Source organism: Aotus nancymaae, unplaced genomic scaffold (genome assembly GCF_030222135.1).
Source record: "Aotus nancymaae isolate 86718 unplaced genomic scaffold, 86718_ANA_hifiasm-v0.15.2.pri h1tg000044l, whole genome shotgun sequence".
Taxonomy (NCBI): Eukaryota; Metazoa; Chordata; class Mammalia; order Primates; family Aotidae; genus Aotus; species Aotus nancymaae.
The window spans coordinates 3,061,388-3,083,863 of NW_026988458.1; the positions used below are offsets into that span (position 1 = coordinate 3,061,388).

General features: G+C 44.0%; 1 protein-coding gene across 7 annotated transcripts in view; it reads right to left on the minus strand.

Annotated features, from left to right (window-relative positions):
* Positions 1 to 22,476, minus strand: part of ARHGEF7 (Rho guanine nucleotide exchange factor 7) — a 183,681-nt gene that overhangs the window by 67,618 nt on the left and 93,587 nt on the right. For all 7 annotated transcript variants that reach the window (XM_021667882.2, XM_021667879.2, XM_021667886.2 and 4 more), the window contains one exon: positions 3,821 to 3,909. In XM_021667882.2, coding sequence (XP_021523557.1) covers positions 3,821 to 3,909 — 89 coding nt within the window. The remainder of the gene's footprint in view (positions 1 to 3,820; positions 3,910 to 22,476) is intronic.

Genomic DNA, 22,476 nt, shown 5'->3' on the forward strand with positions numbered 1-22,476 from the left:
TAGCCTAAGAGATTTATCTTTTCCTTTGTCATTTCATCCACGGCCTTTAAGTTTTAAAAAGTCATGCTGCTCCCCAGCCCCATCTTTGAATGCATTCCCAACCCCATACAGATCACTGGCAAAGAGTGAAACCTAACCGTTAGAGGTTTTTTGTATTTTTTAGAGAGACAGTGTTGTTCTGTAGCTCAGGCTAGAAGTGCAGTGGTGCAACCATAGCTCACTGCAGCGTCAAACTCCAGGGTTCAAGCAATCCTCCCGCCTCAGCCTCCCGAGTAGCTCGGACTACAGGCACTTGCCACTAGCTAACTTTGGTCTTCTTATGCTGCACAGGCTGGTGTCAAACTCCTAGCCTCAAGCAATCCTCACAACTAGGCCTCCCAAAGTGTTGGGATTACAGGTGTGAGCCGTAATACCTAGACTGTTAAAGGTGTGTAAGCACAATCTTTGGTCAGTCTTTGGCTGAATACTAAATTATGCTACCCAAATGTGAATCCTAGAAAGACAGACTTAAAAACAGACACAAAACTAAACACAGACATCAGTGGCTGTGGGGAGAGAAACTACAGAAGCGCTCTGAGTCACGAGCGAGACACGGCAGCAGCAACTCCCAGGGCAGGGGAGCTCAAGCATCCAGAGCTGCTGAACTAGGTCTAAGGTGTCCAGTTTTCAATTTTAAACATTATAAGACATGCAACAAAGTGTGACCGTGCATGTGCACACACACATGTGCACAATAAAAAGAACCAGTCAATGGAAACTGTCTCTGAGGGGCACAAATATTGGACTTAGGAGGTAAAGGTTTCAAAGCACCTATTATAAATATGTCCAACGAACTAAAGGAAACTCTGCTTAAAAATTAAAGGACAATATGAAGACAGCGGTTCAAATATTGTCTATATTTGACTAATTGCACAACAGGAATCCCAGAGGGAGAAGAGAAAGAAACAGTTACTGAATGGACCATAATTACTAAGAGTTATTTTTTTCACTTCCCAGTCTCTTTTTGGTGTTCATCTTAACCATTACACAACAGCAGAAGACACATATCCATCCCATTCATACCTGTCTCATTGTCTCTTAATTTCAAAATGTTGGTACTTTCATGTGGAATACTCTTCTCTCACTCCATTAAACGGATCCCAAGTTAAGACAAGTCATTCATGTAACTTTAACGCCACTGGTCCACACTGGACTTACCCTTTAGTAAGTTTTCAACCCTCAGTGGGGTTAAAAACACCTAGACCTTATAGTTTTCTGTGAAAACAAAACTACTAAAGGGGCTGTGGAAATGCCTAACACATTACCTATTGTATTTTGTTCTGTGTTGTATTCTGTTCTTTATTTTTACGCACAATTTATAAATATACAATTAGGAAAGCTGAAATTGATTCCCGGCTTAGTCACTAACCAGTGTATAATCTTGGACAAGGCATTTAACTTCTGTTTTCTTTACTGTAAGATGAGAGTACTACATCAAAAGATGATTCTCTATGAATTCTATGAGTTTATTTCCGTAACAACTGTAATTTAACCATGCACTATTTATGAATGCAGCTTTATACAGACAACAATTTAGATGTGATTTTGAGGTCAAGGTATTTTCCATCATTCTGTATGAAAAAGTTGGCTGATTTGAAGAAAAGAGCACTTATAATAACCAGGCTATTCTCTCTGTAAAAGGACAGTTAGAGAAGGAAAAGAAGGTATCGACTATGCTTCAATCTGAAAAGTATTACAGAATATATAATGCAAAGAAAAACCCACCAGGATTTCTAAAAAAGCATGGTTGCCTGGTTTCATAAAGTGCCTAATGGAAGCAAGATTCATGGAGAAATTAAAGAATGCCCTTGGCACCAATTCAGACACTGCTAAATTGTTTTCTGATACAATTTTTTCTAATACAATTACTTGGACCTGAACAGTAATAGAGGGTAACACCGTATTTGGAACCTCACTGTGGATTGTGGCTGTTCACTACATGAAGCAGTCACAAGGAAAGCAATGTCTTATACAAGAATGCAAGAGGAAATTGCAGCACCAGGCATTAAAATCAAGTTCTCCTACAACCCACAAAACATATCTACTGATTTTGTAGCTATGTACACAAAACTACACATAAACTACACTACACACTAAAAAGCAAATAAGTTAGTAGAGCCACATTCTGGGAGCAAATGCCCAGCAGGCCAAGAGATGAAGGTGATGCAGAGCACTAGGAGACGACATAAAGCAGGTATCCCAGGGAACGTGGGCCACGCAACGGGCTAAAAGGAGTCTGACCTTATGAAAGTCGACGAAGTTGAGATGGAAGGCAGAGCCCAAGCAGCCAAATGAAGACGAGTGAAAAAAAGGGAAGAAAGAGCGGAAGCAGAAAAAAGTGTTTCCAAGGAGAAAAGGATCTGGAGTTGACCAAATCCAAGAAAAAGAAGTCAAAGACTACCACTGAGGTAAGAGAAATGGCATGATGCATGAAGAGAGACTTGTTCCCAAGAAGATGCAGAAATGTCAAACTATGAAAAATTATCAGTAAAAGTGGAGGCAAGAGAAGACCATTGTGTTCCCGTACCCAAGTGAGAGCTCAGCAAGCGGAGAGGCACCCGCCAGTCTGTTCACCATGTACCTAGTGCCTTTAACAGAGCTGCACAGAGCAGGCACCAAATAAACTTATTAACGAGTGGGTCCCCAGGCCAGTCTGTCCTGCAGAAAGATGCCGGAGCAGATGGAAAGCGGGCACTCAGGAGAACCTATGTTCTCCAGCACAAAACGGTGGCATAGGTCCACGTGCTGGAGCTGTTCAGACTCCATTTCACCACAACTTTTCACCATTTCTCAACATAGGTGCAGAAAATGAAACGCTCACAACAAAACGGCAGCTGCACAGAAACACCAATCAACTGCTACTTCATACCAACAGCTCAAAGGTTCATATTTATATGAGAGGTTTATATTTATATCTCCTCACCAAGAAAATAAAAAAGACTGGGAGTAGGGAAAGAAATAACAAAATAAATGCACATTTTCCCCAGAATTCAAAACATACATGTTTAGAGGGTTTGCTTTGCTATTATGTTGAGTAGACATATACTAGGAATTTAAAATTTTAATAAATTCTTTAAAATAAAAAATTATTTTCCATTTCTATAGTGCATGCAATTGCTGCATAAGCTTAGATACAAAGAAGGTTTAGACAATACAGACTTAATACCATAAGACTATACATTGATTTAATAGCATTAGACTATACAGACAATAGCATCAGACCACACAGATTTAACACCATTAGGCTGTACAGATTTAATACCACATACTGAACATATTAAGCAGCACATTTTAGGATGCAGAAACACCTGTCTTTAACAGGTATAGCATTTAGACGTGCTCCCCTAATTCCAAGCCATGTGACAGGTACACATCAATCCTGGGAAAGACTGTATTAAGAGGAAAAATAAATTAGAAACCCTGTGTGTAAAGTACTGACGCCCTACTCCGAATACAAACAGAATGGCACTCAATGCATATAAAATTTTCAAATATCATCATATACCTTTTAAAATACCATTTTTGAAGTCTGGCAGTAACATGGGGAAATAGTGACATTACCGTGTTACGGGACAAGAGCAACGGATGTTTCCATATACACAGCATTAAAACAGAAACATACTGTTATCAAAATGCTGAGATTAGAAGGAAACTGTGTGGCAGATGAACGAAGTTTATTTCCTTCTTCCTATTCTAGGTACTTTACCTATATTCTACATTGCTGAGTTTTAGAGACAGTCAAAAAATCAGTTAGTTACAAAAATCTTTTGCAGTTACTCACCACATTGTAATAGCTTTTGTTTATGGCAGTTGTATCAAATCCTTTGGGAGGGCTCTTCAATGTTCCTGATTTGGGAGACACAGGCTTCTCTGAAATAAAAATGTAACATAGTTTTACTGATCAATACTAAAGATGACAGAAGTTCCAGCCCCTCACGCTGCCCAAGGATACTCACCCAGCAGCCCCACCGAATTAACAAGCCAAAAGGAAAGCCGAGGAAAAGGCCTTCCACAGTGACCCTCAGCATCCCAGAAACCCAGTCCCTCAGGCTCAGCTCACCAAGGCCAATCTCCGCACCCCATCCCCACTCTGCTCTCCCAGTTTCAAGGTGAAGACGTCTGCGAGACTGTGCTCCACGAGCGTCAGCCAAAACCGAAGCAGTTCAGCTACAAGGACGGTTTAACAGTGTGGTAAATATAAAGCATCACCCAAATAAGAGCCGCTTTGGCAGAAATGCAACAATATTACAACATCAGGGCTAAATGTTAGGGATTCAGATCCCTCAGAATGGAAAAGTCTCTTTAAACAAGTAGGATCTGCCTCAGGGCTTGAAATAACCATCACTCACAGGAGACAAGGAGGAGAAACAAAAGTCACCTCAAACAGGGGCAAAACCAAGAAAAACCCGCACCGTCTTCACTTCCATACCAGCCGAAACTGTTAAAGCAGTCCTGATTCCAGCAAGGATTCGATGTTTTAAAACAGCACCGCTTTTGCTCCACATCCATTCAACACATATTTACTCAGCTAACAGATGCTGACGAAACATCTGCCAAACAAAAACATGACGTCGTGCATGCCTGTCATCGGCTCTACGGGAGGGGGTCTCTATCACTGGTCCTATGAAAGGTGTGGGCGTGTCTATTACTGGTTCTGCAGGGTGAGTCTGTCTTTCAATAGTTCTGTATGTGTGTGTGCGTGTGTGTGTGTGTGTCTATTCTCAGTTCTAAGGACAGTGTCCGTGTCTTTACCATTAGTTCTACTGACAGTGCACTCTGTCTATATCACTGGTTCTATGGGGTGGGTGGGTCCCTCTGTCACTCAATGGTTTTATTGGTGTGTATCTCTACTAATGGCTGGATGGACAGAGTGTGTGTCTATTACAATTCTATGGGGTGAGTCTTTCAATGGCCAGGTGTGTGTGTCTGTCTATTGCAGTTCCAGCAGGTATATCTCTCAGCAATCCTATGGGGTGGGCAGATAGGTCTAACATTGATTCTATGGGTTCTGTACATTTAACACTGGTTCTATGGATTCTGTCTACCACTGGCTTTCCAGGGCTACAGGGGCAGTGTATCAAATTGCAGCTAGTGGGGACAGACGAAAGGGAGAGGTTTTTTTCCCACATTCTTCCCCAAGAAACTCTGATGAGCATTTTCTAGGGAACTTAATTCCTCCCAGTTCTCCCTCAAGCTCACCTCCACTGCAAGAATCCTGCCGTGTGAACCCCCTCACTGGGTGGAAACACACCCCTTTCCTCTGGTGTGTGAGCAGCACCTGTCCACAGTCCATCCCTTCCGCTCTCCTCTCCTGCCATACATCCCCCATCAGCAATCTCAGTGTCCTGGGGTTTGAGGTGGTATATCCCTGAGCAGTGCCTGCAACCCCAAACACTCCCAGGTTCAGGTCCCTAACGCCAACTGCCTCCTCAGGACCTGCAACATCTTCTAGCAACAGAAACCCAGAATGCCCCAAACCAACCTCACGCTCTTGAACCTTGCATCCTCCTTCTGTGGAGCTGTTTACCTAAATCTTCCTTCAATGCCTCACTGTCAGGTTTTTCATGGTGGTTGAAAACAAGAATAAAAGAAGGTGCCATTGCCAAAATTCTCTCTGCCCACAGGATGGAAAACACACTCCACAGGAAACAAATCACCTCTACACTGTAAGAGCTACGAGGAGGAAAACCAATCTATTCTTGCTAGCACACTTTCCTACTCCATCTCTTATCTGCCGCTAAGAATTTAATTATAGGAAAAAAACCATGAAATGTTTTCATTTGAGGAAAAATAACACTTTTTCATCTTTAATATCTGCAATTTGGAGGCAGGATAGAAACTAACAGCACAGGGGAGACTGCCCATAACTAAGTTACAACCACATGCCAGCATGCGTGCCAGGGAACTGAGCTTCCTAACAGTGACCCTGAATCTGCTTTGAATTATTTTAAAAGTAATGAATTTGCCAGCTATGTTATTTTAAACTTAAGACACACCTCACAGCTCAACACCACAGTTAATAAAATTCCATTAATTTACTATGAGAACTGTCAGGAAACAAAAAAAAGAGTTTTCAAAAGAAAAAGTTTCAAGTTACTAACATTATATAAAAATAAGAAACAGGCAGAAGAAACCCAGACAAATCAAGTTAACTCCAGACAGGTTGCCTTTTCTCCCTTAGGAAAAAAGAGCTCCCAATTCTGTGGGTGCTGAATGGGGGGTCTCAAGATCAAGTTCCCCAAAATACCCTGTGGTTAGTTTCCAACAAGAGGGTGCTGCTGAGGTGTGCCACCCACAACATGCCCTTGCTTCCAATTAGGAAGCATAACTTCCACAAACACCCAAGGCGGGCCTGCTGTCAGGAGACCCTGCTGGGGGGACGGGAAGCCCCTGGCTGCCAGACTCTAGCCAGGCCACTCCTGGCTTCCGACGCGAGGCTCCTTGCTCACCCCACCACTGTCCAGGCTCCAACAGGAGAGGCAAGGGGCAGCAGGGGCACAGGTAACTCCCAGGCAACCTAGGAAGCCTTCTAGTAGCATCTATCAAAAAAAAAGCATTGAAATTAACCTAAGAGAGGCTAAATTATGGCCATTCATAACAGAAGAGCACATAGCAGGTAAAGAGTTAGAAAATACTCAACCATCCTACTATCCCAAGAAGAGCAGCATTTTTTGGCCCATCTGGTAGCTAAAAATAAAATTCACTGGTACTGAGGTGTGGGGAACCAAGAAAATGCAGTTCCGTGCTACCTCTCCAGGGCTGGCTGGGGCAGCAAGTCTGCTCTTTCTTACCGTAAACTAGAAAAATGCTGAAAACAAGAGAGTTCAAATATAGACGAGCAAAAGAAAAGGAAAAAACGAAGTGCCAAAAAGCAAAGAGGAAACCCTCTCACTAGGGGAGGGGAGGCAGGCCTGCCGCGAGGCCCCAGCGGCTGGAGAAAAGAGACCTGCTCTGACCTAAGCAAATAAAACTGGATCCCTTAGTAACCTGCACAGCTGATACAAAGTCGTCTGGAAGCTTCTGTGCACTTGTCTAGAGAAACAGCAAGGAAGTGTGCGGGCTGCTCACAGACACAGATGGGGACACAGCCTAGAAGAAACCGAGATCCAGGGGCCGCACCTGCCTGGCAGCACCACTCCAGCCTATGCTCTCCTCTTGCAGGACTACCAGGACCAGCCTGGGACAAAAAAGTCCCTGGGAGTCCCTGAAGAAGCAAATGTTACTGCTCTCTGCAGAAATATTTCTACAACCCAGGGCACACAGGAACCCATCATCAGGAATGAACCCACCATTAAACACTATCAGCCACAGATGGGACTGAGCTGCCAGGAGAGTGTGAGCAGATGTGGCAATATAAGGGCCAGGCTCCCCAAGGTGGAAATAAGAGGAAAGTCAAGACCTAATGCAATCTATTGTTTAAAATGACATGAAAGGCCGGGTACGGTGGCTCACACCTGTAATCCCAGCACTCTGGGAGGCCGAGGAGGGCAGATCACAAGGTCAGGAGATTTAGACCATCCTGGCCAACATGGTGAAACCCCGTCTCTACTAAATATACAAATATTAGCTGGGCGCCGTGGTGCGCGCCTGTAGTCCCAGTTACTTGGGAGTCTGACGCAGGAGAATCACTTAAACCTAGAAGGCAGAGGTTGCAGTGAGCCAATATCCCATCACTGTCCTCCAGCCTGGCAACAGAGTGAGACTCCATTTCAAAAAAAAATAAAAATTAAAAAAAAATAAAATGACAGGAAAAAAACGCAATTAGGACCAACCACAATGAATAGAAAAGGCATCATAAAGATTAAAAACATCTGAAGCAGCAGCAAAACTTCTAGAAATAAATAATATGGTCACTAAAGGGAAATCTTCACAAACAGGTTAGTATCATCGTGAGGAGGGAACTGATGAAGGACAGGCAGAGGAATGGACTACAATTAACGTAGCACAGTGAAACAAATACACAAAGGAGACTAGAAGCAACGGAGGGCAAAACAAGACATTCAGTAAGATATTCAGGAGAAAACACAGGGAATGAGCAGGCAACAGTCCTTGAGAAGGTACCTTCCGGAGCTGAAGAGCTCTGGAATCCTTGGGCTGAGGAAGTACAGCCAGCCCCGAGCAAACCAGAGTCCACCGAGACACGGGAATGCTGCACAGCCCGGCAAGGGCCAGCTCTGGAGAGCCAGGTGCGATGCCCTCCTCCACCCGGAGGCAGCTCCACCACCACAGGGCTGCGTATTTCCGCCTCTTGTGAGAATACACTTCTGTGAGTCTTTACTTGCCTCTTCTACTTGACTGAAAGTTACCCAGCCACTTCTCTCTGTTTTAGTGGTTACGCTTTCATTTGTGATGTACCAGTGACCCGACAAAGTCTAGAGTTAATCATCAGCGCTGGCTTCAACCACCAGAGCAGACGTGGCCCCGAAAGCAACTGGGAATTCCCACTTCCTCCTCTGACCTCCTGCACCGGAGCGCTGAGAGTGGTTTGCTGGAGTGTTCCTCACACACTCAATGCCGGTGTGCGTCTGCCTGTGCCCACCAGAGTCTGCCTGCCATTTCCTGAACCACATGCGCCCTCCTGTCACGTGACGTCCTCCTAGTGTTCAAGGGATGACTTACTAATACTCTCAATCTTTGTCTGAAAATAATTGTGCCATCACTGTTTTTTCCCAAACTTTAAGATAGAAACGCATAAATATACATAAACATACAGAGAACGACCATGTACACTCTTAACAGCGTTAGCTGTCCTCAGCATTGAGCCGGCCTCATTCACTTGCGCCTTGTTCTCTGCTAGAAGCTCGACCGGCAAGTCTCAGAGATGACGTCATCATCTCCACCCACCAAACTTCAGTGTTAGTAAAGAAGTCTTTCTTCTTTAAACTCAAAATCCTAACATCAGACCATGATCACACACCTGACAACATTAATGATTTTTAAATAGCATCTAATGCCTTGTCTATATTCAGATCTCCCTGTTTGTCCAAACAAAGGCTTTCTGAAGTCAGTTTATTTGAATCAGGAACCAAATAAAGTCTGCAGAGCACATCCGGCCGCTGAGCCGCTAAGCCTCTCATTCTATAAAGGCACGCCTCCTCTTTTTTGGATGCCAGTGGAGAGCAGGGGGCACAGCACCTTTACCCTTACATAATGGGCCATGCATCGAAACTTCTGGGAAGAAACTCTTGGGTTTCCCACTGCTCTGTTTCTCACTTTCCACACTGGTGGTCACCAAAGTATTTGTGGAATGGATGTTGGTTGTGGTTTTAGAAGCAAACGTAATTGGTGTAATTGTGAACAGCCTTGACAATGCAATATAAAGCTGTAGCTGAGCAAAGGCAAAACGTAAGAGGATAGGGAAAAGGGTCAAGGTCAATCTTCATGGTACAAAGCCTCTCATTTAGTGTACCAATAACGGAAACCGACAGAAGAACAAATTAATAACAAAGAACAAACCCAGAAGAAAGGAAGGAGGAGGAGGAAGACAAGTCAACAGGTGCTATCTACGGGGTACACAGGCAGACCCTGAAGATGCTGAGGGCTTGGTTTCAGACCATGGCAATACAGCAAGTCACACCAATATGTTTCCTACCGCGTACAGAAGCTGTATTTACACTGTACTGTAGAATTTTCAGTGCGCAATTACACTGTCTAAAAAAAGCACATTTCTTAGTTAAAGAATAAATGTGTCTTAAAAATGCTGACAATCATCTGAGCCTTCAACAAGCTGTAACCTCTTTGCCCGTAGAGGGTCTTGCCTCAATATGGGCGGCTGCTGACTGATCAGTGGCTGCAGAAAGTTCGGTGGCCACAGACACTTCCTGAAACAAGACAACAATGAAGTGTACCATGTCAACTGACTTGCTTTCATGAGAGATTTCTCTGGAGCACGAGATGCTGTTTGACAGCATTTTACACACATATAACTTCTTACAAAGTTAGAGTCAATAGTCAGAAACTCTGCTAATGCTTTATCAACTAACTTTATGCAATGGTCTAAATCTTTTGTAATTTCAACAATGTTCACGGCACTTCAGCAAGGGTAGACTCTATTTCAAGAACCCACTTTCTCTGCTCAGCCATAAGGAGCAACTCCTCATCCAGTCAAATTTTCTCATGAGACTGCAGCAGTTGTCACATCTCCAGGCTCCACTTCGAATTTTAGTTCTCTTGATGTTCCCACCACACAGGTAGTTCCTTCCTCCCCTGAAGTCCTGAAGCCCTCAGGTCATCCATCAGGGTTATAATCAACACCTTTCAGCCTGTTAATGTTGATATTTTAACCTCCTCCCATAAATCACAAATGTTCTTAACAGCATCCAAAGCAGTAAATCCTTTCCAGAAGGTTTTCAAATTACTTTGCGTAGATCCAGTAAAGGAATCACTGTTCATGGTCTTACAAAATGTATTTCTTAAATGCCAAGACCCGAAAACCTAAATTAACCCTTGACCCACGAGCTGCAGAATGGATGCTGTGTTGGCAGCACGGAAATCACATTAACTTCTTTGTACATCTCCCTCAGAGTTCTTGGGTGACTGGGTACACTGTCAATGAGCAGTAACAGGCTAACAGGAATCTTTTTTTTTTCCTGAGTGGGAGGTCTCTACAGTGGGCTTAAAATATTCAGCAAACCATGATACAAGCAGCTGTGTCATCACCCAGGCTTCATGTTCCAACTTACAGAACAGAGAGGCAAAGTTGGGTGAACATAATTCTTAAGGGTACTAGGATTCTGAGAACAGTAAATGAGAACTGGCTTCAACTCAGTCACTCACTACATTAGCCCCAGACCCAGAGTCAGCCTGTTCATGTGGCCACCTTCTCTGATGATCTTGGCTGGATCTTCTGGATGACTTGCTGCGGCTTCTCCGTCAGCACGCGCTGCTCCACCTCACACTTTTATGTTCTGGAGACGGCTTCTTTCCTTCAACCTCATGCACCAACCACCACTAGCTTCAAAGTCTTCTTCTGAAGCCTCCTCCCTCTGAGTCTTCACAGAATTGAAGAGATTAGGCTTTGCCTTAAGGAATGTTGTGGCTGGTTTGATCTTCCATCCAGACCACTCAAACTTTATCCGTATCAGCAATAAGGTGGTTTCACTGCTTATCATTCATGTGGTCACTGGAGTAGCACTTATAATTTCCTTCAAAAGCTTTTTCTTTGTATTCCCAACTTGACTGGCTGGCGCAACAGGCCTAGATTTCAGCCTATCTCACCTTTACACATGTCTTCCTAAGTGTAATCATTTCTAGCTTTTGATTTAAAGTGAGAGACATGCAACTCTTCCTTTCACTTGAACACTCAGAGGCCATAGTAGGGTTACAAATTGGTCTAATTTCAGTATTTTTGTGTCTCAGGGGATGGGTGGCCTGAGGAAAGAAAAAGAGATGGGGAATTCCCAGTCAGTAGAGCAGTCAGAACACACACAACATTTATTGATTAAGTCTGCCATCTTACAAGGGCACGGTTCATGGCACCGCAAAACAATTATAACAGTAACACCAAAGATCACTAATCACAGATCACCATAATGGATACAATAATGAAAAAGTGAGAAATAGTGCAAGAATTACCCGAATGCAGCACAGGGACAGGAAGCGGGCAAAAGCTGCTGGAAAAATGGTGCCAACAGTGCTGCCCAACACAGGGTTGCAGCAAACCTTCCATTTCTAAGAGGAAAAAAAAAACACAAGCGAGGCGCAATAAAGCAAGGTGTGCCCTATAAATCAAGCAGAGAAGTCTCTGTATACTGTGAAGAGTTGCAAGGCGGCTACTTAGAGGAGGACAGCAGGTAAGTCAAGGCTCTTCCTGGATCAGGCCTGTGGGAGTGAGAGGCCTCTGCTCTTCCCCATATAAGCTCTTCCGTCTACTGGCTTATCACATGCTACAAGCACATGGCATGTAAGTAATACAATTACTCAAGCATAAATGTAAATAAAACTTTTTTTTAAAAAAGAGACTCTCTAATACTGGAAGACTAACAATCTGACCCCAAATTACTCTAACTAAGTCAGTTGATCTATGGGCTGTGCCCTTGAAATGGAAGATGTGTAATCTCCCACTGACAACGGGAGACGGCCACATTTGAGTGAGGACATGCATGGTATACCAATCTAGGAGAATATTCACTTTCACATGCCAGAAAAACTTCCAAACCATTTAGTCCAAGACCGCTTTGTACATAATGCTGTAAGACGCTCCCTACACCTGCCTCAGGGGGCCCGTATCTTCCAATTTATGTTCTTCCCTATTGTTTAAAAAAATATCACACACTGGGGTCTGTGGGGGAGAACTAGGGGAGGGACAGTGCGGGGTGGGGAGCTGGGGAGGGATAACATGGGGAGAAATGCCAGATATAGGTGATGGGAAGGAAGGCAGCAAACCACACTGCCATGTATGCACCTATGTAACAATCCTGCATGTTCTTCACATGTACCCCAAAACCTAAAACACGATAAAACATATATATATGTATATATAAACATAGACAGATAGATAGATGGATGGATGGACACAGAAACAATAGTGCTGAGAGGCCCATCCTCCAATACAGCCTTATGCACCCCATCCAAACCCAGTCCTCACCAGAGAAGGGGAAGGACAAACACGTCCAGGGGCACAAAGGAAAGCAAGCTTCTGTGTTACTTTTGTCCTTTTCCCTGCACAGATTACACTTATACCAAACTCTGTTCCTCCACAGTTAAATTAATAACAACATCCAAAATTCAGCTGCATGTTATGTTGCTTTATGTCAAAAATAAATACAAAATATTTAAGAACACTCATTAAAAATCTGTGATCAGCAAATGACAGTCCCATTTAAGTTCTCACATCACTCCTAAACACAGATTGTTAGTCATCACCTCAAGCTAACCAGCCTGCAAAACAGCATTTAAAAGAAATGTCTTTAATGTACAATAGATAATGAGCCGTCCAGAAACGGAGAATTACTAAAGTCAGCACATTAGAAATCATCATCTAAAAAAGCCTGAGTCCACAAGCATACACAGAAAGCTGCACTTGGAAGCACACACAACACAAGCTGTGTTCTCACAGCTGCTAACCGTGTGCACCACGCCACACCATGCTGGCCAGTGCGACCCTGAGTGCCTCCACTTCTATTTAATCACAGCAACCACCATCACCACTCGCGTCCAGAATGGACCTTGCTGCTTCTCTCCTTATCTTCTCCCTTGAATTTAGGAAATTCTGAAGCAAGAAAGAGGGTGGGTGTGTGTAAAACACAAATACATACCAATCAGTGTGTAAAAACTGCTGTAGAAATCCATGGGTCTTACATAACCAAAAAAGGTGCACAGAAAATAAATGCCAAGTAACAACTATGTACCTTCCATAAGACTGTACAAATTAGGAATAATACACAAAGCTTTTGATGCAAGCATTAGAAAGATCCTTATTACAGAATCCTGGAGAATAGTCTGTCTTCAAAGAGGAACTATTCAAACAAGAAACGGTGAATCTTAACAAGAACAATTCCATCTCCAACCACAAGAGGGCAAACAACCAGCGGCTATGTACACTTCCCCAGCGAAGCAGGAGAGGTGAACTGGACCATCTGGTCAATTTATCTGGAGATAAACAGTCTAAAAAATGTCATTTAGAGAAAAATTTCAGTCCCTATTTATTCAGTAAAAATATTCATACATCAAATTAAAATATAATGCAGAAGACAAACCCTCAATTTAAAGGAAGTCAGTATTTTCATGAATAAAGAAATGGTCCTAACATGATGGTCAGAGAAGTCTCTAACTTTGGAACCTGGCACAATTTTGTTTTCAGAAAAATCAAACACTAATTAACTATAAATTAAAATACATTAAACACACTCTTCAAAAAAGGAAACCTATTCCAAAATCAGAAAGTCACGTAAACTGCTGGAAAAAATGCAATACAGCCGCTCCCTCCCTAATCATGGGGGTTCCCTCAGGACTACCCACTGGATGTCTGAAACTGCAGACATATCTCTGTACATATCTGCAGTTCCTATATACTATGTTTTCCTATACATACACACCTATGTGAGTTTAATCTGGAAATTAGGCACCATAATAGATTAACAACAACTAATAATGAAACAGAACAATTATAATATACTATAACTAAAGTTATGTGAACGTGGTCTCTCTGGCTCGAAATATCTTACGGTATTGTTCTCACCTATTTTGAACCATGATTGATCGCAGGTAACTGTAACCACATTAAGCAAAGCCAGAGGTGGGAAGGAGGTATACTGTACTGAAATGTAATTGTGATCCTAGAGTTTTATTCTCAACTGCTCTATAGTGACACAGGAAAAAATGTGATTTCACACCTGTCTCAAATGCCCACATTTAAAATCAGACCAGGCTGGGCATGGTGGCTCATGCCTGTAATCCCAGTGCTTTGGGAGGTACGAGGTGGGTGGATCACTTGAGGTTAGAAGTTTGAGACCAGCCTGGACAACATGGTGACACCCCATCTCTACTAAAAATACAAAAATTAGCTGGGCATGGTGGTGCATGCCTTTAATCCCAGCTACTACTCGGGAGGCTGAGGCAGGAGAATCGTTTGAACCCGGGAGGCAAAGGTTGCAGCAAGCGGAGATCGTGCCACTGCACTCCAGCCTGGGCAACAAGAGTGGAACTCCATCTCACAAAATAAAATAAAATAATACTAGCATGACTTTCCATACAGTATGTTCAGGTAATTAGAGAACACCAGGGATAGAAGGTTATTCCCTTGGTTCAACCATCAGATAAAGTTTAGCATGAATCACTAACATGCTCAAAAATGATATTTCTTCAATTTTAAAAAATAAACAGAAAAAAAGGGCAATTTTCCAAAGTTACTTAGGTCTCAGTTTGGCACAAAACCTATTGTGATGGTTAATACTGAGTGTCAACTTGATTGGATTGAAGGATACAAAGTACTAATCCTGCGTGTGTCTGTGAGGGTGTAGCCAAAGGAGACTAACATTTGAGTCAGGGCTGAGGGGGAGGCAGACCCACCCTTAATCTGGTGGGCACCATCTAGTCAGCTTCCAGCAAATATAAAGCAGGCAGAAAAATGTGAAAAGGCGAGACTGGCCTAACCTCCCACCCTACATCTTTCTCCTGTGCTGGATGCTTCCTGCCCTTGAACAACAGACTCCAACTTCTTCGGTTTTGAGACTCAGATTGGCTCTCTTTGGTCCTCAAGCTTGCAGATGGCCTATTGTGGGACCTTGTGATCGTGTAAGTTAATACTTAGTAAACACCCATATACATATACATATATATGTATGTGTGTGTATGTATATATATATACACACACATATACACAGTCACCCATATCAAGGCGAGACCCCCTCTCTCTATATAATTACGTACGTATGTGTATGTATATATACACACACACGTTTGTATAGACCCTCTCTATATATGTATACACGTGTGTATGTGTGTATACATGTACATGCACACACACACATATATGTATACATATATATATCCTATTAGTTCTGTCCCTCTAGAGAACCCTAATACAGATTCTGGTAGCAGGAGTGGCTTTAGAGAAGCAACATTAAGGATGGAGTTCTTTTGTTGGTTTGGGGGCTTCTGGAGGTGGCTGCTTAGTATGAACAGATCCAAAAATAGGACTCTACTTCTTAGTATGGAGAACACTGATTGTCCTTGGCATAAACTAGAGAATTATGTAAAGTAAATGCATTTGACATTCCTGATTCATCGCTCATAAGAGGCAAGGAGTTCAGTGACTCTATACATAATACCTTCGACCACATGTGGAGAACCAAGGAGCATAATGAAGCTGGTTGGTTGCTCCTAAGTTCAGTGGACAAAATGATGAAAGAAAATGATGAATTCAGGGATTCTATGTCTTGGCTTCAGAGGCAGATACTGAGCCTCAGATCTGCTAAGATTGCCCTGAGTGAGTCTTATCTGCTGTAGAGAAAGAGCTGAAATTGTGGAAAAACGGACACAAGCTCTTATCATGCGAGTGGTTGACCTGCAATGAAACGTGCATGCACAGCCTTGTCAGGTGTCTACTGTTAGAGTGAGGGCACTGACAGGAAAAGAATGGGACCCTGCAACTTGGAATGGGGACATGTGGGAGGACCCTGATGAAGCTGCGGGCACTGAGTTTGTAAACTAGGGTGAACCTTTTTTGCCAAAGGAACAGCTTCCCCATTGCCAGTAGCGGCAACATCTCCTCTCTGAACCATGCTGCCATCAGCCTTTCCACCTTTGATGAGATAAACCCTGCACTGCCTGAGGCAGTGGCCAGGCATAATCATGTTGATTCTCCTCAGAAGACACCCCCAACACCCCTGTTTGCTTCAAGACCTATAACTAAAGTCCTGGCGGGCCTCTAGAGATGAGGTTGAGAGTGTGACCCATAAGGAGGTGCACTACACTCAAAAAGAACTGAGTTCTCTAATTTACAGAAACAGAAATCTGGAGAACAGGCATAGGAATGGGTATTAAGGGTGTGGGATAACGGTGGAAGGAACACAGAGTTGGAGCAGGCTGAATTTACTGATTTAGACCCACTAAGTAGGGACTCTGCTTTTATTATTGCACTTCTGGGAGTTAAAAACCGTTCAAATGGTTTATTTGCTTGGTTTGCTAAAATATGAATTAAAAGATGGCCCACTGTGAGTGAGGGGAAATGCCTGATCTCCTTCAGTTTAATGTAGAGGAAGGGATCCAAAGGCTTAGGGAGATTGGGATGGTGGAGTGGAGGAGTCACTAGACCTACTCATTCCACTTGAGAAGGTCCAGAAGATATACCCTTGACCAATGCCTTGTGAAATAGATTTGTGAGGACAGCACACGCATCTTTGAAGAAGGCCTGTAATTGCTCTTCTCTGTATGTCAGATCTAACAGTGGGAATTGTAGTCGCTCAACTACAAAATTTAAATACAATGGAAATAATTGGATCCCAAGGTGGCCGGGGCCAAGTGGCAGCACTCAACCATCTATCAAAGGCAAGGTTGGCATAGCTACCAGAATGGACAGCAGAGACAAAGTGGCAATCAGAATAGTCTGATTCGTCTAAAGCTCTAGCATTGGCTAATCAGTGTTCCGAGAAGTGAAACTGACAGGAAGCCTACTGCATTCCTACTTAATTTATGTAAGGGGAAAACTTCTAGGTCGAATGGACAAGACTAATTTGAATTATAAAAAAAATCATGGCCCCTCAATTTCCAGACTTCAGCCAGATTACAGACCCAGAACCCCTTGAATGAAGGGGAGGCCAGGTCCCCTTGAGGAAGGACCCTGCTACATTACCGACAATTCATGTCATCAATTTTCCTCCCATCCTTCCCCAAGGAGACCTCCAGCCTTTTACCAGGGTAAATGTGCACTGGGAAAAGGGAAATGATCAGATATTTTGAGGACTACTGGACACTGGTTCTGAGCTGACACTGATTCCAGGGGACCCAAAATGTCATTGTGGTCCTCTAGTTAAAGTAGGGGCTTATAGAGGTCAAGTAATTAATGGAGTTTTAGCTCAGGTCTGACTTACAGTGGGTCCAGTGGGTCCCTGGACTCATCTTGTGGTCATTTCCCCATCCCAGAATGCATAAGTGCTAAAGACATACTTAGCAGCTGGCAGAACCCCCACGTTGGGTCCCTGACTGGTAGGGTGATTGCTATTATGGTGGGAAAAGCCAAATGGAAGCCATTAGAGCTGCCTCTACCTAGAAAAATGATAAATCAAAAACAGTATCGAATCCCTGGAGGGATTGCAGAGATTAGTGCCACCATCAAGGACTTGAAAGACGCAGGGGTGGCGATTCCCATCACGTCCCGGTCCAACTCTCCCCATTTGTTCTGTGCAGATTCAAATGGATCTTGGAAAATGACGGTGGATTATCGTAAGCTTAACCAAGTGGTGACTCCAATTGCAGCTGCAGCACCAGATGTAGTTTCATTGCTTTAGCAAATTAAGACATCTCCTGGTACCTGGTATGCAATCATTGCCTTAGCAAATGTCTTTTTCTCCATTCCTGTCCGTAAGGCCCACCAGAAGCAATCTGCCTTCATCTGGCAAGGCCAGCAATACACCTTTACTGTCCTACCTCAGAGGTGTATTAACTCTCCGGCTTTGTGTCATAATCTTATTCAGAGAGACCTTCATAACTTTTCACTTCTGCAAGATATCACACTGGTTCATCACATTGATGACATTATGCTGATTGGATTCAGTGGGCGAGAAGCAGGAAACACACTGGACTTATTGGTGAGACACGTGCATGCCAGAGGATGGGAAATAAATCCGACTGAAATTTAGGGAACTTCTATCTCAGTAAAATTTCTAGGGGTCCAGTGGTGTGGGGCCTCACGAGATATTCCTTCTAAGGTGAAGGATAAGTTGCTGGATTTGGCCCCTCCTACAACCAAGAAAGAGGCACAATGCCTAGTGGTCCTATTTGGATTTTGGAGGCAACACATTCCTCATTTGGGTGTGTTACTCCAATCCATTTACCAAGTGACCCAAAAAGCTGCAGTTTTTAGTGGGGTCCGGAACAGGAGAAGGCTCTGCAACGGGTCCAGGCTGCTGTGCAAGCTGCTCTGCCACTTTGGCCATATGACCCAGCAGATCCAATGGTGCTTGAAGTGTCAGTGGCAGATAGGGATGCTGTTTGGAGCCTTTGGCAGGCCCTCGCAGGTGAATTATAGTGGAGGCCTCCAGGATTTGGGAGCAAGGCCCTGCCATCTTCTACAGATAACTACTCTCCTTTTGAGAGACAGCTGTTAATGGGCTTTGGTGGAAACTCAACGCTTGACCAAGGGTCATCAAGTCACCATGTGACCTGAACTACCTATCATGAACTGGGTGCTTTCTGACCAATCTAGCCATAAAGCGGATTTTCTGACCAATCTAGCCATAAAGTAGCACAGCAGCATTCCATCATCAAATGGAAGTGGTATATATGTGATGGGGCTAGAGCAGGTCCTGAAGGCACAAGTAAGTTACATGAGGAAGTGGCTCAAATGCCCACAGTCTCCACTCCTGCCACCCTCCCTTCTCTCCCCCAGCCTGCACCGATGGCCTCATGGGGAGTTCCCTATGATCAGTTGAACATAAGAGAAGACTAGGGCCTGGTTCACATGGTTCTGCACGGTATGCAGGCACCCCCCGAAAGTGGACAGCTGCAGCACTACCGCCCCTTTCTAGAACATCCCTGAAGGACAGCAGTGAAGGGAAAATCTTCCCAGTGGGCAGAATTTCAAGCAGTGCACCTGGTTGTGTACTTTACATGGAAGGAGAAATGGCCAGATGTGCGATTATATGCTGATTCATGGGCTGTAGCCAATGGTTTGGCTGGATGGTCAAGGACTTAGAAGAATGACTGGAAAATTAGTGACAAAGAAATTTTGAGAAGAGATATGTGGATGGACCTGAGTGGTCAAAAACTGTGAAGGTATCTGTATCCCATGTGAGTTCTCAGCAATGGGTGGCCTCAGCAGAGAAGGATTTTAAAAATCAAGTGGATAGGATGACCCATTTAATAATCAACTGGCTTGGATGACCACCACTCAGCCTCTTTCCCCAGTCACCCCTGTCACTGCCCAATGGTCCCATGAACAAAGTGGCCATGGTGGCAAGGATGGAGGTTATGCATGGGCTCAGCAATATGGACTTGCACTCACCAAGGCTGACCTGGCTACAGCCACTACTGAGTGGCCTGAAGGACAGCAGTGAAAGGAACGAGATATTCCTTCTAAGGTAAAGGATAAGTTGCTGCATTATCATCAACTTATCAGAACAAACCAATTTGCCAGGAGCAGAGGCCAACACTGAACCCTCGATATGGCACCATTCCTCGGGGTGACCAGCCAGCTACCTGGTGGCAGAGATTGATTATATTGGGCCTCTTCCATCACAGAAAGGGTAGAAGCTTCCCCTCACTGAAATAGACAGTAACTCCAGATATGGGTTTGCCTATCCCATACCTCAATACTTCTGCCAAGACTACCATCCGTGGACTCACAAAATGCCTTATCCACCGTCATGGTATTCCACACAGCACTGCCTCTGACCAAGGCACTCACTTTGAGGCTAAAGCAGTATGGCAGTGGGCTCGTGCTCATGGAATTGACTGCTCTTACCATGTTCCCCATCCTGAAGCAGCTGGATTCACAGAACGGTGGAATGGCCTTTTGTGATACAATTACAATGCCAACTAGATGACAATACTTTGCAGGGCTGGGGCAAAGTTCTCCAGAAGGCCATGTATTACCTGAATCAGTGTCCAATATATGGTACTGTTTCTCCCACAGCCAGGATTCACGGGTGTATGAATCAAGGGATGGAGATGGTACACTCACCACCACACCTAGTGACCCACTAGCAAAATTTTTGCTTTCTGTTCCCGTGACATTACGTTCTGCTGGCCTAGATGTCTTAATTTCAGAGGGAGAAATGCTGCCACCAGGATACAACAGCAATTCCATTAAACTGGAATTTAAGATTGCCACCTGGACACTTTGGGATCCTCCTACATTTAAGTCAACAGGCTAAGAAAGAGTTACAGTGTTGGCTGGGGTGACTGATCCAGACTACCAAGATGAAATCAGTCTACTACTTGATAATGGAGGTAAGGAAGAGTATGCCTGGAACACAGGAGATCCCTTAGAGCGTCTCTTATCACTGCCGTGTCCTGTAACTAAGATCAATGGGAAACTACAACAGCCCAAGACAGGCAGGACTACAAATGGTCCAGACCCCTCACAAATGAAGGTTTGGGTCGCTCCAACACAAAGGAAAAAAAAACCATGAACTGCTGAGGTGCTTGCTAAAGGCAAAAGGAATACAGAATGGGTAGTAGAAGGTAGTCATCAACACCAGTTGTGACCACGTGACCAGCTGCAGAAACGAGGTCTGTAACTGTCATGAGTATTTCCTCCTTCTTTTGTTAAAAACATGTATGTGCATGTATACACTTGTACTAAGAAAATATCTTCATTTTATTTCCTTTTCCTTTATCATGTAACATAAGATTTACTGTCTTCATATCAGCATTTAAGTATAGTTAACTTTCTGTTATACAATAACAATCTGGGTTGGGGATTGGTGCATAATAATTATGACCTTATTATTGTCTTTATTTGAATACTATGTATGATCTCAGGACATGTGTATGGGTTCAAGTTGACAAGGAATGGACTTGTGGTGGTTAATACTAAGTGTCAACTTGATTGGATTGAAGGATACAAAGTATTAATCCTGGGTGTGTCTGTGAGGGTGGTGCCAAAGGAGACTACCATTTGAGTCAGGGGGCTGGGGAAGGCAGAGCCACCTTAATCTGATGGGCACAGTCTAATCAGCTGCCAGCTAATATAACACAGGCAGAAACACGTGAAAAGGCGAGACTATAGCCTCCCAGCCTGCGTCTTTCTCCCATGCTGGATGCTTCCTTGCCCTCGAACATCAGACTCCAAGTGCTTCAGTTTTGAGACTTAACTGGCTCTCCTTTCTCCTCATGCTTGCAGACAGCCTACTGTGGGACCTTGTGATCATTAATACTTAATAAACTCCCCTTTATACATAGCTCCCCTATTAGTTCTGTCTCTCTAGAGACCCTGACTAATACACCTATGGATTCAGTGTGTCCCCTGCAAAGAGCTCCTTGATGGCAACACACCATGTACATGCACACACATTTAAACTCGGCACGCACACATTCTCAGACACGCATAAAACAAGAGTGGGGGCTTCTGGTAGAACAAAGTGAGGGCACTATTCCTCATGAAAGCCTTGTTTCTAAACACGCTCCGCTGGTCCTTTGGAGAGCGTCCTCTGCTGCTGCTGGCTCAAGGGCCCACAATCCACTCCAAAGAGGGGGCTCACGATACCTTCCTGTGGGCTACCAGGGGTAACAGCATGCTGCAAAACAAACTCCCACAGCAGATGACACTGACAACTTCAAATGTGTCTGAAAATCACTTCTAGAAGCCACTCACAGTGGATTTTGAGATCCACAAACCCTATCTTTTCAGTGTTAATTGCCTTATGCTGGGTTACTTCTAAAAAATCCAGAAGGAGAAATACAGGAAAAAAAAAAAAAACACACTCAGCTGAACTCTTACTGTGGTGGCTCAGACTCAGTCCAGGATTCACACTTAGAGGAGTTCACGTAAGAATTAAAGAAAACCAGAGGACTGTCAGAAAGACCAGCTGGAACAAGTGTCTGTCCCCATTCCAAAGGTGTGCCCCACTTAGCAGCTCTGTAACCTCAACACTCTTTCACAAAGGTGAGCAACGAGGCCCTCCTCCTCTGACCTGGCTTAAGTGTTCTCCTGGAAGTCCACTGGCGCCACCTCAGGCCTCTTGGCCCAAGGCTGCTCTCACTGGTCCCCAGGAGAAAGAGCACTACAACTGGCAGGGCTGGCCTAGAGATGGATTCACAGCATGGACGGGGCCT